We start from the raw sequence: 26,701 nt of genomic DNA on the forward strand, positions 1-26,701 counted from the left end.
TTTATCTGGTGAATAAGCAATAAAGTCCAGGACCTATCCATGCTTTAATTTCTTGCGTATAAAGTTGGTAGTTGATTGTTCTCTAGTGGAAACCATGCATCCTTAACTTGGACAAATCCAGAGCTTTTTTCCATAGTCTGTGCTTTGGGGTGGCACTTAATGTACCAGGATGCCACACAACATTAGATTTGACAACACTAATTACATAAGAGGCTGTGCTTCCTCTTATGCTTTAACCCTAGTAAAAACCGCTCAAGACTGAGGGGAAGTGGGTGGCAGGTAACATAATCTACGTGTGGGGTACACTATCTGAATTAACATGATCTAATGTCACCAGCTCATTCTACCATTTGGATATTGTTTTCGGGTGGTGGTGTCTGTGAATACCTGCACTACTCTTCCCTCGATTGTGAAAAGAATGGCTTGCTTTCAATGCCAGCTGGATCTTTCTGAGCTCCAGCAGGTTGATGTGGAGTCCAGATTCTACTGGAGGCCAGAAGCCTCTGCTCTTCACGTCTTGCAAATGACTGCCACATCCTTGGAGTGACACATCTATCACTGCTGTCCGATCTAGTTAAAGGGAGAGGGGGTTGCCCCTGACCCAATCGCGGTTCATTAGCCGCCGCCGCAGATCTTTTGCAGTACCCTCCGAGATGTGGATCATGTCTGAGAGATTCCTCCTAATGTCTCCCCTCACTGGAATTTCGGGCCCCACTGCAAAGTATGCATATGCCAGCGAGCATGTGTCACAAGCATGAGGCCCAGCAGCCTCGGTCAGTCTCCCCTAAAGGGGCTAACACTTTGGTATCCTAGACCGAATATCCTGGACTCGCCGGTCAGGAGGATAAACCCGTAACTGCACCATGTCCAATACAGCTCTGGGATGTCTGAGAGCCATGTGTGACTTCAGCATGTTGATAGTGAAACCCAGCGAGTGCAGGAGGTCTGCCATAGTCTGGACGTGGGAGACTTCCCCCCGGGATGAGCCCGCTATCAACAGCCAGTCATCGATATAGGAATTCTGGCACTCCTGATCTCCACAGATGAGCTGCAACCACCACCATCACCTTGGTGAACATCCAAAGGGTGGTGTTGTCAAAGGTGAGCCTTTGTGTAGTTTTCACTAATCAGTAGGAGCTGCACGTTTGTGGACGACATAGACTTTAGGATGGTGCCTGGCCGATTCTGTGTACCCCTTCAGGATATGTTTTCCCTTGTACCAGCTAGCTCAGTGCCACCATAACCCCCCTAAACCAAGAGGTAGCGAACAGTTGAACATGACAACCCTGACCTCTCCGGGATTGTGGTGACCGATCACACACTTATGCGCTAGTTTGCTCAGAGAAAATCTACAAAGAATACACAAGGGAACATTTTTTATATTTAGTAAACCAAAGTGATTCTTGTGTACAATATATGTGCAGCAATGATCAATAGAGAGAAGCAGATGAATGTTGTAATACGCGCCAGGACAGTGAGCAGACCAAATAGTTCCATTGTTGTGCTGAAACAACGTATATGTGCAAGAATATCAAATGACAAGCGTACTCCTTTCAAATGACAATCTAGCGTACTCCTTCTATGCAGGATGTCTAGGGTGTATGATCTGCCAAGAAACCCCCTACTGGATGATCTAGCCCAATTACCTGGTGGGTAAGAATGTAGGACCCAGTCTTGGTCACAAACTGAACACCCCTCATGGAGATGTTGGTCAGCTGTTGGGCAAAAGCCTCAGCATATAGAGACCCCTCTAAGTCAAAGTGCCTTCTCTGATTGCACCTGGAAACATGTTTGTTTATGGAAAGGGCATCCTTTCCTTGGACCGAAGTTGTGATTAGTCTGCCATTGTTTATATTCTTCAGATAGCTCTCGCTATATGGATGTACATAACAAACGCATTTGTACAACTTACATGCAGGCCTTGTACCTAATGCTAATGCAATATGATAGTGTTACTGCAAAGATTGTTACTGTAAGCAAGGTCAGTGCTTCCAGGAAATAAACCCAGTATGTCAAGAATGCAAATGTGTGTCAAACGTTGATGTGGAAAGTGAAGGCAACTTTAGGAAGAAGCAGTGTATATGTAAAAATGGCAAAGTTTCCTACTTGGCCAGACTGGGATACATGACAGAGCCAGGCAAACAAAGTGTTCATGGACCATTGTGGACAGGCAGGAAGGGAATGTGGAAGTACACAAGTCCAATGTTACCATCCAGTTTTCAGGGACGTGGATAGTCTGGAGAACTCCGCAGTCCAATGTTGTCTACCTCCAGTGATGCAGGTGATGGCATATCTTGCCTCACACTAGTTGTTCGGCCCATGGGGTCTGTGAATTCCGCATCCTCTGCCACACAGGGGTTGGAAAGCTTGCATGCTGTTGTGGCTGGGCGGGTAGGGATGTGGCTGCAAACTCCTTCTGTGGCCATGAAAGGAGTGAAAGATGGACTGAGGTTGGTGAGGCACCATGGAAAGGCCCGAGGACCTAGCTGTAGGCCAGCTATCCTTGAAGTTGGCACAGAGTTCACTTTGTCTCTGAAGAGACAGGAGCCACTTAGGGGCATGTCCACAAGTGAAGCTTGAACATCCCCTGAAAACTGTTGTGCTTAGCCAGGTGTGGCACCGTAAGGCTACGAACAAAAATGCTCTGCCTAGCGATCTGGGGGTGTCCATCCAGCCTAAATCTAAACTTGGCTACATCTATCCCTTCAGCCACAGTTTGGAAGTGGATTGAGCCGGCCTTCAAGTTCCATAGGCAGCACCTGCACAACCGAATCCTAGAGTGAATGGGAGAAGCAGTCCAAACGACATGTGGTGTTCACAGGCCGCAGTGCCAGGCTGGTGGAAAAATATTTTCTTTTTTTAGCTGTCCAACCCTTTGGATTTTCTATCCGGTGGGGTGGCAGAGAGTGTGCCAAAGTTTACTTGGGAGGTTGAGGCTTGGACCACCAAGCTCTCTGGCGTAGGGTTTTAGATGAAAAAATTGGGGACCCCAGGGGAGATGGCAGTGGGCAATTGTCCTGTTCACAGGAGCCCCTGTGTTTGGCTTGTACCAGGCCCCAAGCAGGATGTCCGGGAGGGCTTCATTAAATGGGAGATGAGGTTTAAAGGGGTGACTACTGGCCGAAGCACCTCTTTTAAGACATTAGCTTTGGCTGCCACTGTGGGTAGGTTAAGGTCCGAAACCTCTGCTGCCGCGCCCCCCCCCCCCCCCCCCCTTACCACCATAGCAATCGAGTCTCCCTCCTCCTTGGCTACGAAGGAGGAGAGACCTAGCCAGTATCTGGGGAGTTGTCCAGTACACTAGCTTCTGTCAATTCCTCACACCAAGTGTCCTCACTGAGCTCTAGGGACTGGTATTCGTAAGGGTCCGGTTGCCCCTCCCAATCTCCCCTAAGTCCTTGTCCATAGGAATAGTGCTTGGGCTCCAGTCGGCACCAGAATCTGAGTAAGACAATGCCAATCTGGTTCTGTGTCGGAGTCTGGGATCAGACTGGAGACTCAACCACGGAGCCAGGCCTTGACTCTTGCGTCTCTTCTGATGACTTCGACAGATGAGGTGAAGTCGAAGACCATTTCGACTTCTAGTGTATTTTACCGAATTGGGGCAACTTTGAGACTAAGATTGATGGCTCTGCAACCGATCCTGGGACCTTCCTCACGACCAAGATCAAACAGTGGCATGTCAAGCGGGCAAGGAGCTTGTCGGATCACTCCCTCCAGGCCTTAGGATGAATGGCGCAAAACTCCACAGGGCTTGGATCAAGCCTCCCATGTAGGCAACCCTGTCACACCAGGATACAATGTCCCCAAATTCTTTGACATAATGGTCGGAAAAAAGAGGGGGTTTGGTGGCTGACAGATACTATATATCCCTTCAGCGGTGGACTGCCCCCACCCCTTTTACTTTCCTCCATCTGGAAATCTGTTGTCTAATGGGGTTTCAGCTCCACATGGTTGCTGGTTGCTGCATGGGATACTCTAGTCACTTTTTCAACCGCTTTTGCATCCGTTTTTTACATAAACTCTGAAAGGACAATTTCCATCATTTAAAATGCCCCCTTTTCTGTGTCGCAGCCGTTTTATGCCACAGTGTAAGCCTATCCTTTACCTTGCGTTTAACTTCTCTTTTCTTTTTGACCTTTCAATCTCCGGTCTTTCTTCACTTCCTACTTTTTCTACCGAAAAATGGATGACATGGTTTTGCAGCACTCAACTGATGCCTGCCGGTCATTCCAGTTTTCGGCGGGAGATTGTGTATTTAAACGCAGAGTCAGCACAGGCTCACTGTCATTTGGCCAGCAGCAGACGAGACGGATGCTGTCGTGCTGCCCGTGTAGTGGATCGTCACACGCTTTGAGGACTGCTATTATTGAAGGTAAAGAACCTGATGATGATGCTGCGCACACATAGGAACTCTAGTAGCTTCCCTCTCCCTGTTGTCTCACTAATAGTCTGATAATTACAGGCTTTGTCTTCATTGAAAAATACTCGCCTCTATAGATGGGCTCCATACCATATGTAGGTAAGAACCTTTGGCCTTGCCTGCCATTGCTCCACCGCGCAATGCTGTTATGCAGTAAAACCAAATATAACTCTGACCCTCCCTGCTATTCTCGGGTACAGACCACTATATTGAACATTCATGATTCACAGGTCAGCGCGACAGCACTGCCTGTGATTAACACCAACTCCAGGTAAATTCATTCCCCAGAGGTACTCACTTTATAGAACCACACCTGAAGTGCGCAGGCCCTAATTGTTTCCCATTATTAACAGAGTTCCTCATCACAGTCTTCATACACGTCTGTGTATCATCCACACAGTAACAGTGCTCCGCTACCCATAGAGTCCCAGCCTTCCCTCTCACTTGGGGTATGGTTCTGTATTATCATTAGTACAGATAGCCCTTACAGCTCCTCTACCATCTTGGCTGCCGTCCCTATACTTAATATTCTTCTCTTTTTCTTCTCACATAATCCGTACCCGCCTGGGTGTCCTCGTGAGTATCTTTTTCCTTTTCCTCCTTCACCCACTGTTGGCACGTACACCTCACGCGGCTGCGCATTCTAGCCGTCTGGTACTTTTTGATTTTTGGACCTTTTACCCAATTGGTCGCATTTGTGCATGCATGTGCCATATGCTTATTTTTTTTTTTTCCTAGATGTACCTAAATCCATAGATCCTGATAAGACCCTAGATCACGTACAGGGTCGAAACGTCATCGATAACCAAAGAAAGCTAACCATTAACAGCTCACATTATTGTATATAGCTTCTGTATATTATGGATTGAGTTGCTAAATGGTCGACTTTTTTGAATACCTAGGAAACCTTGTAAAAAAAACTGTCCCAATTATGTCGCCCGTATTTTAGGTTCCGGTTTCTCACTGGGGACACTACGCACATTTTTCTTTTTCATGGTATATAGAATTTTGTTTGTAAAATTTAAAATGACTATCATATTAGGTGTATGTGGTTTCTTTGCCCTCATGACATAATTGTAACCCTTCTATTGCGATTTTGCACTTTATTATCTATATTGATTCTATTATTCCACAGGAACCACGGTTTCTGACAATTTACCCACCCAGGTTCCTTAGTGAGGTGGGTTCCCTTGTCCTTTTTTACGCCATTCCATCGGAGGGCAGGACTGTATTGCCCATAGTTAGTTGGAGGGAGGGAGTAAGGGTGCAGCAATGAACACTCCCTCACCAAAAGAACTACTTCCTGGTGTTCAGTGGCGTGGGCCTGTGTTGGGATGAGTTTCAGAGGGGGATCCCCTAGGGGGAAGAGCTCTGTAAAGGGACCTCCTGCAGGGATCAGTGCGAAGGGCCAGAGAAACCTTTTCTTTCCTTGTGTGGCTGACAATACGTTCCCAACGACTACACTGTACAGGTAGTGTGACCTTTGGGAAGGTACCGACAGCTGCACTAAAGGTTAAAATGGTTCCAACTCCTAGTATCCAGTAACTGAGCTAATTTTTAATCAACCTAAAGCATGTCAACTCCTTGGATTATAAAGCTCATTTTCTTGACAATCTGTAATGGTTACCAGTGAGATTCAATATGGAGGGGACTTCTAGACATTCTCACCTGAAGTTTGGTAATTTCTTCAATTGACTAGGCATTGCAATAACATACATCTCATTAATAGACACTGGGCTATCGAGTACCAAGTCTTACTGGAGAGCCAATGTTTTTCATCTCTGGCAGCTTAAGTTGTGCTGCACATACTTTAATCTACCAAGAAGTTTGAAAGGTATGAAAGTTCTGGTTTTACTCTGCGTCACTATAACACTATAATGGGATTCTCATTATGATGTTTTGTGTAAAGGTGGTTCTAACAGATTAGTAATACTGCAAATGGCAACTGTTCGGTGTTTTGTGTGTGAGGAATATTCAGACAGATGTCATTATTTACACCTGGTTTATTAAAATACATTCTGGCTGAAAGGACTTATTTGAATACACTTTCTGGTGCATGGCAGGGTCATAGTCTGTGAAACTACTTAATGATTGTAGGTTTTAATGCACATTTCAGAGCCGATAAGTTAGTACATTTATGGATTGAGCTCATTCTGGTGTAGATCACATGTTCTGCACACTCCTGCCATTTATTGTTGGTAAGATATTTTTCTTTAAAAATCTTCGACCTCGAAACCTCTCATAATTCCTCCCTGAATGCCACAATTCAACACAACAAAAACTCCATTCTCGTTTCATTGCCCACCCCCTAAAAAAAAAGATTGAGCAGAAACTGCTTCTAGAGAGGTGGATATCGCATCAAATGCATGCGTGACTAATGGGGTCAAGGTTCCATCCTACAGCCCGGAAATGACTAATATATGTTCCCTTTGATGGCGGACATCTTTTGGGATCTCAGGTTGACACTATACTTCCAAAGCTACTGATGGTTCAATATGCGATGTGACATTTTCATTTATTTCAGTGCATTTGAGTGACATTTCAAAGACTATGAATGACACTTTCTCAGGAGCCAAATCAAGTCCTAATCCAAGGTGATAAAGCCCAGGCACAGTTTAACTTATTTAGATATGGGAAATCTAGTAGCCTGTAAGTGGTATGTACTTGGGGGTCTCTCAGCTCCTTGCATGTGCACAACCTAATATAAGGGCGGCCAGCAGCGCATTGAAAGACAGTTGTGTTGTGTATGGGGAGGGGGGCCAGAAGCAGGAGAGCCATGTTAAAGATATGCTCTTGCCTGACTTCCCTATGGTGCGGCCACAACAAAAACAAAATTCAGGATCCTGCACATTGTGCGCCCCCCCCCCCCCCCCCCCCCCCCCCCACACACACACACACACACTACCCGCCAATAGCTGGGAAGCCTTCTTGAAGGAAAATGAGCAACACAGGTAGAGCACAAAGCAGCAGCCAGTCAGTACAGGCTCTGCTGACTTAGTAACGTTCATCGCTGAAAATGAAAGTAGTTGGACCTGTACCAGGCTCTCCCCAAACATTTTAGTGATACTCACTCCATAAGTTATGCTGAACTCAACTTTGTGAGCAGAAGCGGACTTCAGAGGTCTGCTGTCACTTACACAGGCAGCTCAAAATAATCATGACTATAAAAATGCTCATCTGTGGACTGAGTGCCAATTCGGTAAGGGCCCGGCTGCAGGAGCCTCCCAGGCAGTAGCGGTCCTGTCCTCGAACTCGACTCCTTGCTGGGCATGGCATTCATAAGGCTGATTGTACAGTGGAATGCAGTCATCTGAAATGTGGAGCCTGGAACCACTAAAGCAGCGGCTGGGGCCCACAACTCTGAAACTTTATTCATAAACTGCTGCCCGTGCAGGCGGCCACACACCCCTATAAGTGTGACACGACGCTCTCTTCAGTGTGTCCTGGCTGTCTGGGTAATGACTCCTCGTGATGAGGTCAGTGAATGTATCCAGTAGTGCAGCGCCAGTAATATTGTTACATTGTAGCAGAATCATGTGTAGTAGCTTTGCTAGAGCTGTGAGCCACTGCAACCCCGCCCCCACCCCGGAGCAGCGCGGACTGCTCGTTGCCATTTCAGCTTTACTCAGTCAGTGGTGAATTAGCAGTGCTCTGGCTAAGCTTGACAGCTGAGGAGGCGCTGTAATGCGTGACTTTTCATTTAATTTCAGTGCAGTAATGTGGCCCACCACACTTAACCCTTTCGATGCTGATGACGAGCTGAGCTCGTCATAGTGCCACTAAAATGGCATTTTCCAGCACACAGCGGGAAAACGCCTAGCAGCCAAGAGGTTAAATGCATTAGTCACACCTGATTCGGGGTACTTGGCAGGGTTGTACTGGAAAAAATAAAAGATCCAGATGCTTCCAAAGCAGTCGGAGCAATCTAGATGCATCTTACTAAGTCTGGGTTTCAACAATAACAGATACAAGGAAGTGCAAGGCCTGCCACACCACCGCAGTGGCCAGGCTTCAAACAGCACCATCCTACCAAGAGAGTGAAGTCCTTTCCACTGGGTAAAATTAGTCAGTGGTTGTGGTAAAGGCAACTGTTGCTCTTGAAAGGGGCCTACCCCTCAAAACATTGACTTTACAACGATGTACCCTGATTACACCTGTCGTTGGGAGGATTGTGGTACTCCTTTCACGCTGACAGGAAATTACCTCAGGCAAGTGGGCCCTATTTGTGGTTCAACAAGGATACTGGATGGAGTGCCACCCTAAGTATACCACCACATCACGCAATCAGTCAGGAACATCAACAACTGCTCAAGTACAAGCATTCAGCACCCCTGGGATGGCTGAAAGCTTTCCTTACCAACAGAAGCTTTCAGGTCCAAAGAGGGACTTTTCTCTCAGACAGCATGACACTAGAACAGGGGGTACCTCAGGGCTCTGCCCTGAGCCCCACCCTGTTCAACTTATACATGGCACCATTGGCAGAGGTGGTCCAATCGTTCGGCGTAGAGCTTGTCTCTTACGCCGACGATACTCAACTCCTGATCTCCCTGTCTCAAGCTCCCTCCTCCGAGGCCGACAATTTCAAATCCTGTATGTGCAAGTTGGCTGTATGGATGACTGAGCACTGCCTCAAATTAAATGGAACAAAAACAGAGGTGCTCATAATAGGTGGGAACAACACTAAATGGACCAAAGACTGATGGCCTATATGTCTGGGACCAGTACCGACTCCCAGTCAGGAAGCCAAGAATTTGGGTGTCTGGATAGACAACAAGCTCTCCTATGACAGTCATGTCAAAAAAACAGTTGGTAAGTGTTTTGGAGTCATGAAAACGCTTAGCCGCACCCTGGATCTCCTTCCAGTGAATTCCAGGCGCACCATGACTCAGGCACTTATCGCTTCCCGTATAGATTATGGGAATGTGCTGCTGCTGGGCACTTCCGAAAAAAATATTAGGAAAGTCCTGCAAAATTCAGCAGCACGCCTTGTGCTAAGACTCCCTCGTAGAGCTCCCTCTAAACCTTCTTTGGATACCCTGCATTGGCTGCCTATCAGTAAGAGGATAGTATTCAAGGCACTCCTCTGGTGCCACAGGATCATTCATCACAAAGCCCCTTCCTACATGTCTGATTTAGCTTCGCTCTATGAACCCCACAGATCCCTACGTTCCAAGGGAACAGGTCTGCTCAAAACAACGCGCCCAAAAAAGGCTAAATTGGGAGGCAGGTCCTTTTGCACTCTTGCGGCTAAGAAGTGGAATACCCTCCCCATGAATATCAGACAGGATAAAAATGAGACATCCTTTAGAAAACTGTTTAAAACTTATCTTTTTACTCTCTAATTGCTTGCTTCTGGCTTCCACCCTTCTAATACTTCTCTCTCCACAGCGCGGGGACACGCCGGGAGGCGTCACCAGGCGCTTTACAAACCCCTATAATAATAATAATACACCAGAGGGGCAAAGGATTGTACTTGCTGTGCTTCGACATTACAAAAAAGGATGGTACCCTCTGGCCTATTCTCTACCCCATGCGTACGAATGTGACAAGAGTGCAATAGCTAAAAATTCTGTTCTCCATAAGAGACCACATGGCAACCTTTGATTTGAAGCATGCTTCTACATCTTCATTGAGGAAAAATAGAGACTGCCCAAACCTCATAGAATGAAAAATGATTCAAAAAGAAGATACAAGTGTAATTCGATGACACATGTATAGGTACTTTTATTTATACCCACTACTCATAATTTTTATATTTTAGAAAAAGTTTTAACGGACAAGAAAAAGATAAACCCACACAATCAACACAGTGATTATACAAATGCAAACAATTATCAACAACAATGCATGAAATACGTAAAAGCACAGAACAAAAATAATAACACATTTAATAATTCATGGTTACACATTAATTCCTGTTTTGAGACAACCAAAGCGAAGTGAAAGAACAAGAGCTTCAACAATGTTGATTCATTAGTATAGGCACAATTAATGTTTTAATGCGCTCTTGCAGAGTGCCGACGCGTTTCAGGTTCGAGTCAAACGTGTTCGAACCCTCATCAGGGCTTTGTGAGTTGTCTGTGTAAAGAAAGAATGAAACAATATTGAAAGCCAATCCTCACATGAATCAATATAATTCATGGGGTTGTGGAAAAAGAGAGGGTACCTGTATTTGTCAGGCTCCTAAGGACTGATCGATGGACAGGGGCGGCACCTCAAAGGTTTAATTCTAAAAATGGATACGGCATGTGTTTTAGAAATTTCATAAAATGCATTCTCATTTTCCCAAAAGGGGGGATATTGTGAATCAATGCCTGCTTCTATGTGCAACGTCCGGCGCCTCTTAGAGGGTGGAGATCGAGGTATATGTCTTGTATTCCTATTAGATAAGAACAGAGGCTAGTATTGTTTTTTAAACCTCATTAGTAGAAAAATGACATTAGTTAGAAAACGGCCCGTACCTTGCGTCTTGTGTTCAATGAAAGAAAGCTTTCCAGTCTATGTTGCGTTTTGAAGAAATTCTCCTACCTAGAGAATTAAAATGAATATCAAATCGGCTCAGGTATGCCAACACTTATGTGGACAATTGCGTGTTGGTGGACAGAAGCCTACCTGGGTTGGCGGCGTGTGTCGTGGCGGCCCAGGATTCGAAAACGGAGCGCTTGAATTATGCTCCGTTTCCGTGGCGCGCTGTGAAGGGGAACAAGGGCAGAATGAATTTCGAGACCGGGCGCGGTCGGATTCAAATGCTTACGAGCCCAGAGAGGGAGCTTGTTTCTTACCTGTCCAGGACAGTGAATGTCCGCAATGCGAGGCTTCCGAACGAATGCCTGGCGTTACGTGGGGCCATCTTGAATGGATGATAAATAAGGAACAAGCGGCGTCCCATTGCATTTTGGGAAATGTAGTCCCAAAACAAATATCAGCAGGCAGAGTCAAATCGATCCTATTTACACTTGTAAGGGGAGAGTTGAAAATATCAAGATTGTTAATCACATCCAATGTGAGGGCGAGGAAAGCCATTTTTGGGGGCAGGAAATTAACAAGAGTCCACCCTTATTCTTAAAATATATGAACAAAGATTTGACGCAAGGCAGAAGGGGGCAAATGCCTATTCAGAAAAGGGCTATTGTCGGAAACGGCAGTCCGATTCTTGATAATTCAGACATGCTGTTAAGACCTGTCATTGTGCTATTGAATTTAAGAATCCGGTATGCTTCCTTTTGAAGTAGCACCTTGTCGACATCAGCCGGGCGCTGCGCTGTACCAATTGTAAACAGTACTGACCATTTGAATTCTGATTCTGTATGCGATTTATCGATGAAATGTTCCACCATGGGAGCCGTGAGGACTTTTTTTCTGATCCTGGACCTGTGCTGGCTAACGCGGAGATTTACTTGCTGGTTTGTTTTCCCAATGTAAATCTTGGGGCATGGACACTGGATGACATAAATAACATTCTATGAGGTTTGGGCAGTCTCTATTTTTCCTCATTATATTACGGTCCAGCCCCCCTCAGTCCCGCCTAGGACCTGACTCCTTCTGTTCTACATCTTCATTGGGCAAATCACCACCATTGATATGTGGACAACACTACCAAGTGCAGGTTCTACCATTTGGGGGACATAACCGCTTTAAGGGTGATGACAAAATGCCTATTGGTAAGTGTACCATATTTTCGACGGAGTGCATGCATGTGTTTCCTTATCTGGATGATTGGCTGAGAAAGAGCAGCTGCTGCCAGAAATTCCTAGCACACAACTAAAGCAGCAGTATCTCTTCCTCAAAGGTTTTTTGATTCTTCAGATAACCTATCCTTTGTGAGAACTGTAATGACACTGTTTGGGATGATGGCCTTCTATATAGTAATAGTGAAAGCAACCTGCATGTGCGCCCACTACAGGAGTGTCTGACCAGGCAGAGGTTAGTAGCATAGAATCACTGGGAATATATAGTGTTGGTAGTGCCCTGGGTCAGCACAGCCTCCAATGAAACAATAAAAATTTGTCTCTGGGCAGGCCTTTACTGGACCTTTTGGCTACAGATGACAATTGCCACAGATGCCTTGTACAGTGTTTTACACACCCCTCTGGAAAATAAAAGTCCTAGTGATACCTGACAACATGCATTACATTAATAAAACCGTGGCACTGGGCTATGCAATCTGATGCAGCCTCTAGTGGCCCATTTGCCAGGGAGATCAATGACTTTGCAGGACACATTAGCAAGTACTTGAAGGCGCAATAAATCCCTAAGTACTTTGGCATACTTCTAAAAATCAAACTTCCACAAGTGATCTGTTTGCCATTGCGGGTGCAAAATGCCGACACTTTGCCTCCACGTACCTACACTCACAGCTCATAGGCAATGCAGTAAAGATGAGCTGGCCAGGAATATTTTCATATCATCTTTTTGCACTCATTCCGCTTCCATATGTAGTGAGGAAGCTCTAGCAAGCATTGATGACTCATGATTGCAACAATGAGAAGATCGCTGTGGTTCCTAGTGCTTCTAGAAATGTTTGCCCAGCCACAAAGAAGCTGCTCACCAGAGCTGATCTTGTAACACAACACCACAGGAGGTTGAGACCTGCAAACTTCAGGAAACAAACCTATCAGTTTGGCACCTAAAGCAATAAGAGTTAGGGGCAGCGCAACCTTTCTGATAAGTTTATGCTAATCCTGTGGAAGGCACTTAAGCCTACTTCATGTGTATGTTATGTGGCGAATTTGAAGTGTGTTGTCCATTATTGCATAATCCTTTAACCCTTTCGCTGCGGCGGCTATTCCGCCGCAGCGCTAAAGGGGCGGGGCGGCCGCCGCATGCTGGTGACAGAACCGCTCCGTCACCAGCTACAGTTGAGCTGTGCTGGTGACGGAGCGGTTCCGTCATGACCCGCCCCGCTCATTAAACCTGCCGCGCAGGCGCGGCGGCCGGGCCATGACGGAACCGCTCCGTCATCAGCACAGCTCAACTGTAGCTGATGACGGAGCGGTTCCGTCATCAGCAGGGGAGGGGTTAATGGCATTGGTGCAAGGCTTCATTTTTGACCTGTTACCGCTTTTGCTTAGAAGGCAGGACTGGCTTACACATCCATTTAGTTAAGTTTAGCAGCAGTGGCTGCTTAAACACCAAAAAGGCTACACGCACCTCTACTCAAAATTAAAGTCATCATGAAGGGTCTAGAGAGTTGTTCCTCCAAAAACACCACCAAGTATCACATGAGCTGGAGGCTGCTCTTTTAGAACTCTTGCGGCCAGACTCTGGAATTCGCTCCCATCAGTGGGGCTCCAGAAGCCTCTTGCCTTTCGCAAAGCCGTTGCTGGGTCAGCCATGCGCATTATAAATCCTATAATAATAATAATACATGGGACCTCAGTGTTCTGGCAATGCTTATGAGGGCCGCTTTTTGAGCTGCTTCATTTGTATGCAGTGCATACCGGTCATAGAAGACAGACCCTGCAGGATTTACAATTTCATGATTCGCAAAAAAAATCCCAAAATTGAGGCTTCTCTGTAAAACTTGAGATTTTTCCACATGCTTCTGCAAAAATGTTGTAAAGTTTTCTACATACTCTTTTTTAATTGCCCTGTGCTGGGCCAGTAAAAAAGGATGGACAGAAGAGAGGCGTTTCATTCTCCCTCCTGTGTGTGGTGACAGCATTACACACTTGGAGTCAGAGCCTCCCTTCAAAAAGCAGAATAACCACCTGCAGTCATCATTCCCCTGTCACCTTTTGCCAGCCCGCCCATCTCAACTTCCACCCCTGAGTTTTCTTCCCTGCCATTCCTGGTCACCTATTTCTAGGTCACTGCCCCCTCCTCCCCTCTGCATTGGCCTCCTGCTTAGAGCAGCATCAAACACATATCACTGCAAGGAGGTGGTAAGCAGCCCATTCCTCCAACCTTACATTAAAATGGTGGGAGCGTTGAAGAGCCACATTAACAGCACACTCCATCAGAATGTATTTTATGCTGGGAAGAGACTTGTAAGAATGGTGCCAAAGTGCATGCTTTATTTTGTAATTTGCACTGTGGCGTCGACATCCCTCTTTATAGCTCTGGCTTGCTGTGTGGTGCTGGTTGGGCCACAGGATTTTGGGGGCAGGCACATTGTGTCCATGCCACAAAAATATGGCACATTTGTGCCTGCCAAATTTAGCAAGCCAGACCCAAGTTGGTCTGTTAAGAAGAGTGAGGTGTAGGCACCAACAGCAGTAGAATAACCTTTCATTTAGGTTTACAGGGATAGAGTTGTCTTGAACAAATCCAAGATAGTTTCTCAATTTCATGTAGACTAAATCACTGGCGTACCTACCAGTTTTCTTTCTGAATTTTGACAACTGCCGAAAAGCAATGAACACTTGACATTTAAACAAAGCATTAATGTGTTACATTGACGGAAACAAGTTTTTGTAAGCTTCTTTTTTGTTGTATTTTCCAAATCCTTGCTTGGTAAATCCCATATCGATGCCAGGTTTGGCAAGTGATGGCCAGTTTGTCGTTATTTCTTTTGGAGTGTTGGCCAAATGGTACTAAGAACTTTATTTCAAACATCGGCTTACTTGACTTGCTAGGGATCACTTTAGGGGGTTTCCATTGTTTAGTAGTCTATGCAGAGCATGAAATCTTCAGCAGCACATACTACTAAAGGAAAAAATTACTTTCCTTGTAATGGTCAGTTTGTAGTGCTGTATATTCACATGCGCTCTTTGCCTCCACAGATACAAGCTAATTAAGGTGTTTATTTGCACGATGCAATTGTACACAATTGCATTGTAAGCTTTACTTACGCTTGCGAGTTTGGGGGAAGGGGAGTGCATTCTAAAGTGAAGTATTTTTCCTGGAGCGTGGTGGGATTGGGTGGAGGTCAAAAGATATTGCGAAATTAGTCTTGGAAGAAAAACCTCCAATGGTCTGCACCCCACACCTAGGGGTGAAAGTCTGTAAAACGTGATTCTACACTAGTATAAGCTACACACCAGTAAGCACAGGGTAATATTGTCATCTGATAGAAACATCTAGCCGCAGATTTCTTACCCTTGAACTTCCCAGACTGGATCCGGAAGACTTTTCTTGAGCAGTACCACTACACCGGTAGGTGGAGTTGACTCGTGTGGCATAGTGTTTGTCGGTATGACGTCTGTCCTCTATATAGGCGCCACCTCGGCGTACTGATGTCAGTTCTTTTCTTTCTGCGCCAGCCAGCATAGATCCATCAAAGACAGCTACTCTTTGTCATTTTTTTAGACTTTTTTTCGACTTAGTCGAACTTTGTTTGTGGTGTGTAAGTTTTCCGTATGTCTAAGAGGACCTCTGGATTCACACTGTGTGGTGCTAGTCACTGCCTCATGTTTGTCACGGATCCCTACCTGGTGTGTCTTTGGTGCTTGGAGCGCGACCATGACCCGAAGTCGTGCTCGGACTGCCGGGCCATGGCGCAGAAAGATTCGATTGATAGTCCCTAAAGCTGCTTGTGGCACGGCGTCCGGCACCTCAGTAGTCTCTCTCCCGGGTGAGAGAGAGGTCTGAGCACCAGTCTGGGGGCTCCAAGTCTTTGTTCTCCCACTCCAAGGGGTTCGGTAGGAAGCACCATGAGTAGCATAGTAAGTCGAAGTGTGCTTTAACTGCACCCTGTCTATCACCGGACATAACAGAGAAGTCTCTGTGTGCAAGGCCTCGTTCCGTGAACAAGTGCTGAGGTCGGCTCCGCATTTTCACTCCCTTTCCGGGGCCAGGCGCAACCCCCGCCCAAATTAAGGAATTTTGACACCATGTGCGCCATTTTTGGGCGACATGACTGCACTGACGTGTCTTTAGGCCCGTGAACTCAGCGGAACGAGATCCATGGGGTTTCGCGCCATCAGCTCAGTCCTGGCACCCTGGCTCCTCTTGGATTGATTCCCGACCGGTGCAGGTCATGACCTTCCCTGACACATTGATTCCCGATGGCGGCAGCCCCATTCTTTTCCCCGATGACACAGAACCGGTTGGGCAGCCACTGACGCGGAGACCAGTCGCCGGCGGAGCCTCTGGGCTCTGTCGTTTCCTCAGCCTTATTCTGGAGGGCTAGGATTTGAGGAAGATAAGGAGAGGCTGCAGGATCCCTTAGAAATCACTTTATACTGAGGAGGAAATGGACTGGTATGAGGAACTGAGTGATGCCAGTGCCTGGATACCTCTCCAGAGCCTGACATGCTTTCCCCTCCTAACCTAACTACTGAGGACGTAGCTTCTATTGTCATTGTGGTGCGTAGAGCTGCGGAGTCTACAACCTGCAGCTTCCTACTAAGGCGGTCAAGACCAATGTCTTGACTGAGTTTTTGCAGACTGGTATCTTCACCTAGGAACCCTTGCTGCCTTTCAATAAGGCCATACAGACACGTTTTTCTAGGGACTTGATGCAGACCCAGCACCGGGGCTTCTGTGAATAGAAATATTGCCCGCCTCCACTGCCCTGCTCTGGGCGACCCAGCCTTCCTCACATCGCATCCAACCACAGAGAGCTTAGTGGTCCAAGCAGCTACCTCCATTGGCACATTCTCTTCTGCACCTCCAGCTAGGGAATCCAAGAGGCTGGATCGCGTAGAAAGAAAATGTTTTCTTCCACCAGTCTAGCACTGCGGTCAGTATACCCTATGTGTCTGTTGGACCGTTTCTCCCATTCCCTATGGGAGACTGTTGTGCAGGTGCTGCCACAAGTCCTGGAGTAGGTCCATGCTATCCTCGCCCAAGCTGCTACTGACGGAGATGCAGCAAAGTTTACGATTCGCTGTGGCCTCAACACAACCGATTTGCTAGGCAGAGCAATTTCCTAGACTGTGTGTGTTAGGTGCCAAACCTGGCTGAGAACGTATGGCTTCTCTGGGTACGTCCTAGCCAACCTGATGCACATGCCTTTTGATGGCTCGCGTCTCTTCGGAGATGGGGCGGATGTGTCATTGGAGTTCTTCAAGGAGTCACAGGCTATGACCAAGTCCTCGGGCCTTCCGTCTTTCGCTACTTTTGAGACTACGGAAGGCACTTCCAGCTGCACTAGCCCGATCCTAGCCAGAGGTTTGCGCAAGTTCAGGAACCTCTGCGTGGGTGTGGCTCACCCCAAGCCTGTGGGTCGGGTGGCCAGGTCATTTCAGGCCACAAACTCTTCCCCTCCCCTTTCTCCTCCGCCTCCAAACCCTCCTAGTCCGATCCTCCAGGATCATGGGCGTCCAGTTGGTGGCAGGATACCATCGCCTCCACCACTGGCGGTACATCACCTCTGACAGGTGGGTTCTCAAGATAGTCCGAACTGTCTACTTCCTTCCCTTCAAGACTACCCCTCCCTCCATGCCTCCTACATACAGTAGGCTGAAGGAGGATCACCTTACTTTACTTTAAGATGAAGTTAAGACGCTTGGCCAAGGGAGCTATTGAGAGGGTTCCGGTGCCAGAAGTAGGCTGTAGTTGCTTTACCAGCTACTTTTGGGTCCCCAAAATGGACTGATGCCTTAGTCCTATCCTCGACCTCAGAGCTCTCAACTACTTCTCTTTTTGAAGAAGTTCAAGATGCTTACTCTGGCTCAGATTCTGTCTGCCATAGCCCCTGGAGTCTGGATGGTAGTGCTGGACTTGCGGGATGCTTACTTAATGTTCCCATACTGCCTGCCCATTGTTTCTACTTGCGGTTTACGCTGAGCCACGAACATTTTCAGTTTGCTGTTCTACCCTTTGGCCCCACTAGCTTCCCTCTGGTGTTCACCAAGGTGATGGCGGTGGGCGCAGCTTATTTGCAGAGACTGGGGTTCCAGTCTTCCACTATCTCGATGCCTGGCTGTTGAAGGTGGGCTCACCCCGAAAGGTTGTCTCCCACCTCCAGACTATGGCAAACCTCCTGCATTCCTTGGGGTTCACTATTGGTGTGTCAGTCACACCTGACTACTTCCCAGACACTCCCTTTCATCGGAGCTGTTCTGGGCACAGTGCAGTTTCGGGCAGATCTTCCGGACAACTAGTCCAGGACATTCAGGCTATGATACTGATGTTTCAGCCTCTGTCCTAGATTTCAGTGGGACTGACTGAGGCTGCTGGGCCTCATAGCCTCCTGCATTCTGCAAGTGACTCATGCCAGACAGCACATGCGGGCTCTGCAGTGGGACCTGAAGTTCTAGTGGGTGCAGCATTGGGGCAATCTCACCAACTGGCCCAGATTTCTGTGTGAACTGCGTGAGACCTGCAGTGGTGGCTGACAAACTGTGAATGGGTTACTGGCACACCCCTCTTCTTTCCCCAACCAGATCTCACAGCAGTGACTGATGTCACTCCTGGGAGAGGTAGAGATCAGAGGACTCTGGTCTCCAGTGGAAGCCGGGCTCCATCAAAACCTGTTGGAGCTACATGCGATTCGACTGGCACTGAAAGCCTTCTTACTATCTATCAAGGGAAGGCTGGTTCAAGTGTTCACAGGCAACAACACTGTCATGTGGTTTTGCAATAAATAGGGCAGAGTGGAGTCGTAGACACTGTCAGGTCCATAGGGAAGTCCTCTTTGGCTGTTCGGTCCTACAAGACATTCTGGTTTAAACTTTTCTGAAGTCCCTCCTCCAAGGGTGGTATTGCTTGGGTATCTGTTCAAAGGTAAGGAATCTGGAGTTGTGTATCTCTTATCAGATGGAGAAGTTACTTAACTTGGGTAACGCCTTATCTGCTAGAGACCTGATCTAGCCGCAGATACCTTACCAACACACCCATCCTCCCCAAACTGCAGCTCAGTTTATCAGGGCTATTGCTCTTCGGGCTCTAGGTGTCTAAATCCAACACGGTCTGCTTCATGGCTCCTCTTCTGGGGTGCAAAGTCATAAAGTACTGATGTCGGTGAGCCTAATTGGCACCTAAATAGTCTATGCAGACATCATGACAAGTAACATGACACCAATGACGTCACGCGAAGCGGGATGCCAAAAAGTTCACTGCATGCTTGTTTTACATAAAAATAATGGTTTTCCCCAACTAGATCCATTACTGGGAAACAGCCAGACAGGTCGGAGACCGAATATGAAAATCTGCTTCCTTAAAGGGCGCATTTGAAGCGCATGTGATTCCTAGAACCATCGGCGCCTCGTGGGTCTTGTTCTACTCTGTTACCCTCCCTTCGCCCGTTGCCTCTCGTCCATCCCCCAGGCAGCTTTCAGAGACCCATGCTGGCTTTGAGCCCCTCACCATGCTCGCGACTGCTCGGACTGAAGCGGTGCATGCGCTCTACGGTAGCAAACCATTTGTCACTGCGCGAACCATGGAAAACAAATAGGTTTGTCGCCTTCATGGCTCTGCTTCTGGTGTGCAAAGTCATGAAAAGTACTGATATCTGTGCGCCTAGGTGGCACCTATATAGTCTATGCTGACGTCATAACGACTAACATGACGCCAACGACATCACACGAAGTCGACCGACGCCACCTCCCAGCGCTCATGGGGGTGCTGCAAGAAATAACTTCTGGTCTGATGCCTGGGAAGTTCAGAAGTAAGGATTCTGCAGCTAGAGCATGTCTCTGCCGGATATAGTCGTTACTGAAGGTAAGTAACTTGTCCTTCACTTCTACTGCTGCAAGTCAGCTTTTAGCGCTGTCTTCTCCAAAAAACATGGACTTCAAATAAAATTAAATGCATCATTTCAAAGTTTAACTGCTGAAGAATGTGTGAAAGAATTCCCATATTAGATGGACTCTGTATGAATTTAAAATTCAGGTTTAAATATATATTTATTTTAACCAGAAATGTGGTGACCGCTTTATTGTGAATAGTTTTAATGACTCTTGTTACTGTAATTTACATATTGCCCAGTTTACCAATGTAGTTTAGGAACATGGCGGACTACCTTTATTTATTTTTTTTGGTGGGTGTGTGGGCGGGGGGAGGGGGTTGCAACGATAAGGTTCATAATGTAGAAACTATTGCATCTAATCAATCATATGGTGGCCACCAATGATCAGCTTTCACCACTTGACACAAATTTCTGTAGAATGTTTACAAAAGACTGCATATGCTTGTTTTATATTTTGTGCCATCATTGTTGTATATCTGTCCTTCAACTAGAGGATGGATTACTATGGACAATTAATAATATTCCTGGAGCAGTCTCGACATAAAAAAATATTTTGCTTCAGGGATGCTCTTATTCTTTTGCAATCCAACCTACTAATTGCACTGGGCTGACTCTGGGTCACACATTTCTAACAGCAAAGTAGTCCATACAGCCGATTGAAGGGATTTTCCAAATCGTTTGTACACTAGAGACAAACGGGGTGTTTGCTTTCTGAATAATTTCAGCTTCTTGTCTTTACTGTTCCCTCCTACCATTCTCCCAAGTTTGTTTGCTGTGCTTCCCGGATGGCTTTATCCTCTGTTATAACAAGTTTACCCTGCGAATGTGCTTATATGCTATAATTACTAGCATCTGTTGCAGTGTCGTCTATAACTTGCACTACTTTCTTTGTTTTTCTTGCTTTTTTTAAAACCTCTCTTCTCTTCTTTCTTTTCTTTCAGTCTTGGTCTTTGCAATGGGCAAAGAAGGGGTCCATGGAGGTGGATTGAATAAGAAGGCATACTCGATGGCAAAATACTTGAGAGACTCTGGGTTCTAGTCGTTAGGCAGACCAATGTACTAGGGGAGAATTGCTACTAAACTTTCCTATTAGTGGGATTAACTTGCAGTGTTATGGAAATTTTATTAGCAATGCTGGGTGATGGGGTATGAACCTGTGTCTCCTTTGTATCCCTTTGTTGGTGGGGAAAGGTGTTTTTTTTTTGTTTGTTCATGTTTGTTCTTTTGTTTCCTTGTGTACTCCAGCATTGGTTATTATCATGGCAAAAGAAGGTGTCCATGGAGGGCTGCTCAACAAGAAAGCATTTGAAATGGCTACATACCTGGGCAAGCTTGGATGCTAAGCAGCCTTTCTCCATCTACCTAGCAACTGTTCATCATCATCCAGTTGTGTTCGCAATGCTATCAGACTGTAGATGGTAGTTACATTTTTTTATTTACCCATATTTTTCTAATGTCACAACAGTACCCTTTCGTTCATTTGTTCGTGAACCACTCTATGTAACAAAATCTCATTTTTCGCACCATTATTGCAGTAAACACTAAAGATAAGCTGCATGATATTTTCAGGAGGAAATATGCCAATTCTGAATTTTGCTTTCTTTTAGCAATCAATAAAATACTGACAACTAAGACAAGTTTTGAAACACTACAAGTGCCGATTGTACAATCTATAATTTGATCCATGCCTTTTCCGCACTTGAGCAATTACAAGGCTCATTTAGTCTTCCTTTTGCAGAGCATGGTTGGGAGAAATATGCATGCATATCTGTTTTTTTCTCCCTTTTTTCGTCCATGATATTTTAATTACATTTTCATTCAGTGCCTGGTTGATTAAACCATTTAATACCAATGTTGAATTACTTTTTAACAAGGTGCAATGTCTTGAAATTAATTTTCGTATTCAGCTTAAATATGGTATTGCAAACTTCATAGCTTGTAACATCTGCTTCTTGATTGTCAGTACAAGTGTAAAACTGCTTCAAAAGGTGCAAATGCATTTCCTCCTACGATTGTACCCCAACTATCTTCACTTTGAGTATCAAATGCCAAACAACCTTTCCATTTAAAAATATTATTGCAGCAGAAATGCTTCATTTACCTACTTTTCCGTACATTGCATTTTCAGAAAAGGTGTTCCATGTGTAATTATTCCCAAATGTATGTCTGCACAAGTGCCCCTTTCCCAAGCACCTTTTCTGTTCTAGTTTCAAAGGAGAATGTATCTGTACATAACTTTACGTTCAGCACTTGGGCTCACTGTGACTAAGTATACTAACCCGTAATCATTTACTGTTGTCACAGTACTTCTTGTTTACAGTTGACTTCCAAAGTGGAAAGCTTTTAGCTATCATATAGTATGACTTGGGAGAAAATTGTAAAGAACAAAGTCAGATTGAGTAAAGACATCTGACAGTGGGTTACAATTCTCACACAGACTCGTTTTGACTTCAAAATGGGCAGTACTGAAGCATTACTGAAGGATGACATTTAAATTGTTAGATGCCTTTTCTGAAAATAAAGCTTGGGGTGATTCAGCTGTAAAACTGTCATCCCTAAACTCGTTTTTTGGCATATATGAAGTTTATTGTCCAGGGACATTCCATCATGCATAGCTCAGCGCATTGTTACTTTTGTGAGCTCCTGTTGCATCAATAAATTGTTGAATGCTGCCATTCTGGATTTCCTTATCCCAATATAACCATCTGGAGTGTGTCCAATTTCAGTTTTTCATAGGACCAATTTTATTTGCAGCTTCATATTTTATACGACACTGGTGTCTTTTAAGAAGGGTAACTACCACCTTCAGCTGTATACTGGTAGTTGAGACACTAAACTGTTATAATGCTTATTTGTAGGTAATGTACAAAAATGCTGCTTTAATACCAATGTTTGGATGAAGGCTGGTAGTTTTTCAGAATTGTTGAAATACAGTCTATTTCAAAATACAATATTGCGCATTTGGTCTACAAGATAGACCCGTGCTGCAGAAACTTGAGCAAGCTGTCTTCTGGCCATCTGAAACGTGTATCCAGACTGTCAGTTAAATCGCGGTACTAACCTTGCCCATTTACAAATTAAAGAATTCTATACAAAAGAACAAATGGGAGATGGTATTGGTTGGAATAACTGACTTGGCTGTCTTGTGATAATTCAAATGTATTCTGTGCCATAGTAATAAAAATGAACTTGAACTGTTACGTTACTGTTCTAAGATGGATTTTAACTGATCGGTAAGGATTGTCTTTTTTCCATTGGCACTCGTTTAGGGACATTCTAGTATTTGCTTTATTGTTTGGGCCTTGTGGATTATGTACAGATTTAAGCAAATTCTTGTTGTTAATTTGTCTCTTTCCCTGCACTTTTGTTACATCTGGGATACAGTCTGACTCATCTGATTTAATATGCATTTCAAAAAATGCCATAAACTATTAAAACACCTTGTTTACAGACAGATGAAATAAATTTATTCCAACCAAATATAAAAACTAGGCTGTTGTGTTTCTTTGCAGTGAGTGTGAATTGTTCTGACATTCTCCTGGCGTTTATAAACCACAAGTTGAAAGCACGATTATTCAGAGTGACTTGAGGACTGTACAGGAAACTTCTGTAGTCCAGCTAAACTAAGACTGGCAAAACCGTTCAAGTGGAAAATACCACTCAAGTATTTCATTAGTTAACTTTTCAAGGCTCAAAATGTTTATTTTCTCAAAATGTTTATTTCCTCTCTCTCTTGAAACATAAGCATCAAGCTTGGACACATAACCTGATATTCTCCCAACCACCGCTGTTCTTAACATTGCTTGATGGTTCTGCCAGGCCACCTGTTCACAGAAAGCATTCCACTGCCCACAACAAAATGCTTATTTTAAGCTAAACAAATTACAATGGGCTACTTACATAAGTAGTCAATAGTATATATGTTATGGTATAAGCATACTTGTTTTTTGTTTTAAATGGTGACAAAGCTTGATTTACAGACTGAATACCTACAGTTCTGTGATCGTGTTCATGGTAGCATCATTAGAAGTCATTTGTAGTAACCGTTCAGCTACTTGGAAAAAACAAACTTTCTTATTCGCTCAATTTACCAGCGCATATAATGTTTTTGGAGGACTGATTTTACACAATTTGAAAGAATCCATATTTCATAGGGTCTCCATGCCAGATTTTTAAAATTACTACATGTATCTCAATGGGGATATCCAAAAAATCTGGCATGGATCCGGCCCTCCAGGACAGGTTTGGAGACCCTATGAAGAGGAACCTAGTTTAATGTTGGTAGTCAGTAGCTTCCAATTCATTTGTCTGTGGACACCGATGTTTGGAGACCCTATAAAAAGGAACATAGTTTAATGTTGGTAGTCAGTAGCTTCCAATTAATTTGTCTGTGGACTCCGATGTTTGGGTAGCAGAAGATCCAGAAATAATTTTGAATTTAATTTATATTGTTGCTCCCAAATTTCTAATCTGCGTTCCTCCCTCTGAAACTAGTTCAGTATCTTGTTGCAGTGGAACCGCAATTTGTTTCGTTTTCGTCACTGCTATTAGTATCTTCATTGTCCTCATCCCTTTATCAGAAGTATCTGCAATATTCTTATGTGAATTTGTCATTGCTCCAAAAGATTGCGTACTAATCACATAAGGCAGAATTTATGCATAAAGTCAGTTACTCAATCTTATGAGTTACAGTTGCACTAAAACAGTTCTCAGTTTACATGTGTAATTCATAATGTCGGGCAGGGCTTCTATAGAAAGCCTCCATCGTTTATGCAGACTCTAAATATTGTAATTCAGTACTATGACATAGCAACATTTGATAGCTACCCACTGTTGCCTCTTCCCGAAGGGCTTCCATGGCAGCCTGTCAGAGCAGCGTTGCATGTCTGCCTGGCCAGCAGAAAGCACAGCAGCCGGAGGAGGAATGAATGCTGGGAAGAAAGCTAGGGTTGGTAAAGGGTGCCAGGTAAGATATCTTGTAATGTTTGATTCAGGGAGGAGACTTTATGTATGGCTCCTCCATTACCCCTCTGCCACGGAGTTGCTGTTGAAAGCAGGGGCAGATGATTTTGAGGGCCATACTTAACAAAAAAATACTAAAATATTGGATCATTCATATATGTACATGCTGGAGTCCTTCCCATTCGTCGAGATGAGTGCCAGTGCAATGATAGGTATGGACTGGAAATACCCTAGGCCCTTTAGTAACTTATCCTAGTTGTTTAAAAACAAGTAAAGACTACACTTAAGTTCCAACCAATCAGGTTGCACAACCTTTGGAACACTCCTGCGAAAAAATCCAGTCCCTCATATTTTCTACTTTGCATCATGTGCTGGAGTCTCCACTGGACTCTGCTCAGTTCTACCTGTTCCAGAGTGTGTGTGTGTGTGTTTATTCATTCTAGATCTGACTTTATGAAAGTCAGAAAAAGAAAGGTATGTCCTGACCTGTGGGACTTGTGGAAAGAAGAGGCTCTATTCTGATTACACTCATCGAGATTGTATTTACTGCCTATATCCATTGCACAAGGCCAAGAACTGTAAGGAATGGCGTACCTTCTCCTCAAAAAGCTTAAGACCATGAAGGAAGACTGCTCTTATGGCTTCAGAAACTTGAAACTAGAAAGCTGCCTGTTTCAGATGATGATTATAGAAATAATTCTTCATCTTCCTCAAGGAAGTTTAAGAAAAGAGTGACAGTTCAGATTTTCGTTCCCCTCAGGAGTCACCTAAGAGTAATCTAAAAAGACCAATCCTAGGTCTCTCAGAGAGCGCAGTCCCTTGATGTTGGCCCAGGAAGAGGATACTTCTTTAAAGACCAGAAATAACTAGGTCTGAGCCTCCTACTTATCACCCCAAATTCTCCACAAATTTCTAAAAAAAAAAGTGTTTAGCACTGACCACGGAGAGATCAGAGTTTTCCAGCTTTGACAAGGAGTTCATCTATTATGAAGACAACCACTGCAGCGTCGACTACAACAGTGACTACATTATCTATGGCCACGTCCTCCTCGATGACTCCTCCCTCGTCGACTACTTCAGCTCTGATACTGTTGACATTAAAGATTATTCTGGCCTCTCCGACAGTCCTGTCAATGACCAAATCTGCCCCAATGAAATCGTCACTAAAACATCCGTCAAAGATCTCGTAGACCAGAGGTTTTTCTTTTTTTTTTATAAACTACAAAAATTAGAAATCCAAGCCCACAGCAAACATCACCCAGTAAAGTGTCACCTTTACTGCGGAGCCACCTCTTGGATGAGGATGATTCTGTTGACGAAGGCCCCTTTGAGGTTTTGCACAGTTAATCAGAGCTAGCACGTCAAGTACCAACAGGATGATAATAATGAATATTATGACCAGAGTTATTACCCTCCGTAGAACAATTTCACCAGGAATATCAGGAGGAAATCGTATGTCACCCTAGATCGCTAGTATCGGACATACAATTTATGATGGCAGACTACCGAAAGTGTTTCCCATCGAAGTCTCCTTTGGCTAAGCAGACTCTTCCATCTTCTTGTCTCTGCCTTTGCAGCTGTCAGCCCCCTTGAACACCACGGCTAATACCTCCACCTACGAGGTATAGTCCGCAAACTATTCCCCTGCAGGATTACTCCTCTTCAGATGATGAGAGAATAGGGTGAGCTAGGTGAAGTTCATAATAAGTGGGAGGACTACCTTTTGACAACACCATTCT

The 26,701-nt window shown here is 45.0% G+C and overlaps 1 protein-coding gene across 2 annotated transcripts in view; it reads left to right on the plus strand.

The window, feature by feature from the left end:
* The window catches only part of PFN2 (profilin 2), a 147,759-nt gene extending 124,271 nt beyond the window's left edge, over positions 1-23,488 (plus strand). The window contains exon 3 of one of the 2 annotated variants that reach the window (XM_086944082.1): positions 21,246-23,488. In XM_086944082.1, coding sequence (XP_086800208.1) covers positions 21,246-21,343 — 98 coding nt within the window. In that variant the 3' untranslated portion in view covers positions 21,344-23,488. Of the gene's footprint in view, positions 1-20,941 lie in introns of both variants that reach the window. The other variant, XM_086944083.1, reaches the window with a different exon arrangement.
* The last annotated feature ends 3,213 nt before the right edge of the window (positions 23,489-26,701 follow it).

The sequence above is a fragment of the Lissotriton vulgaris genome, chromosome 11, assembly GCF_964263255.1.
Source record: "Lissotriton vulgaris chromosome 11, aLisVul1.2, whole genome shotgun sequence".
Lineage (NCBI taxonomy): Eukaryota > Metazoa > Chordata > Amphibia > Caudata > Salamandridae > Lissotriton > Lissotriton vulgaris.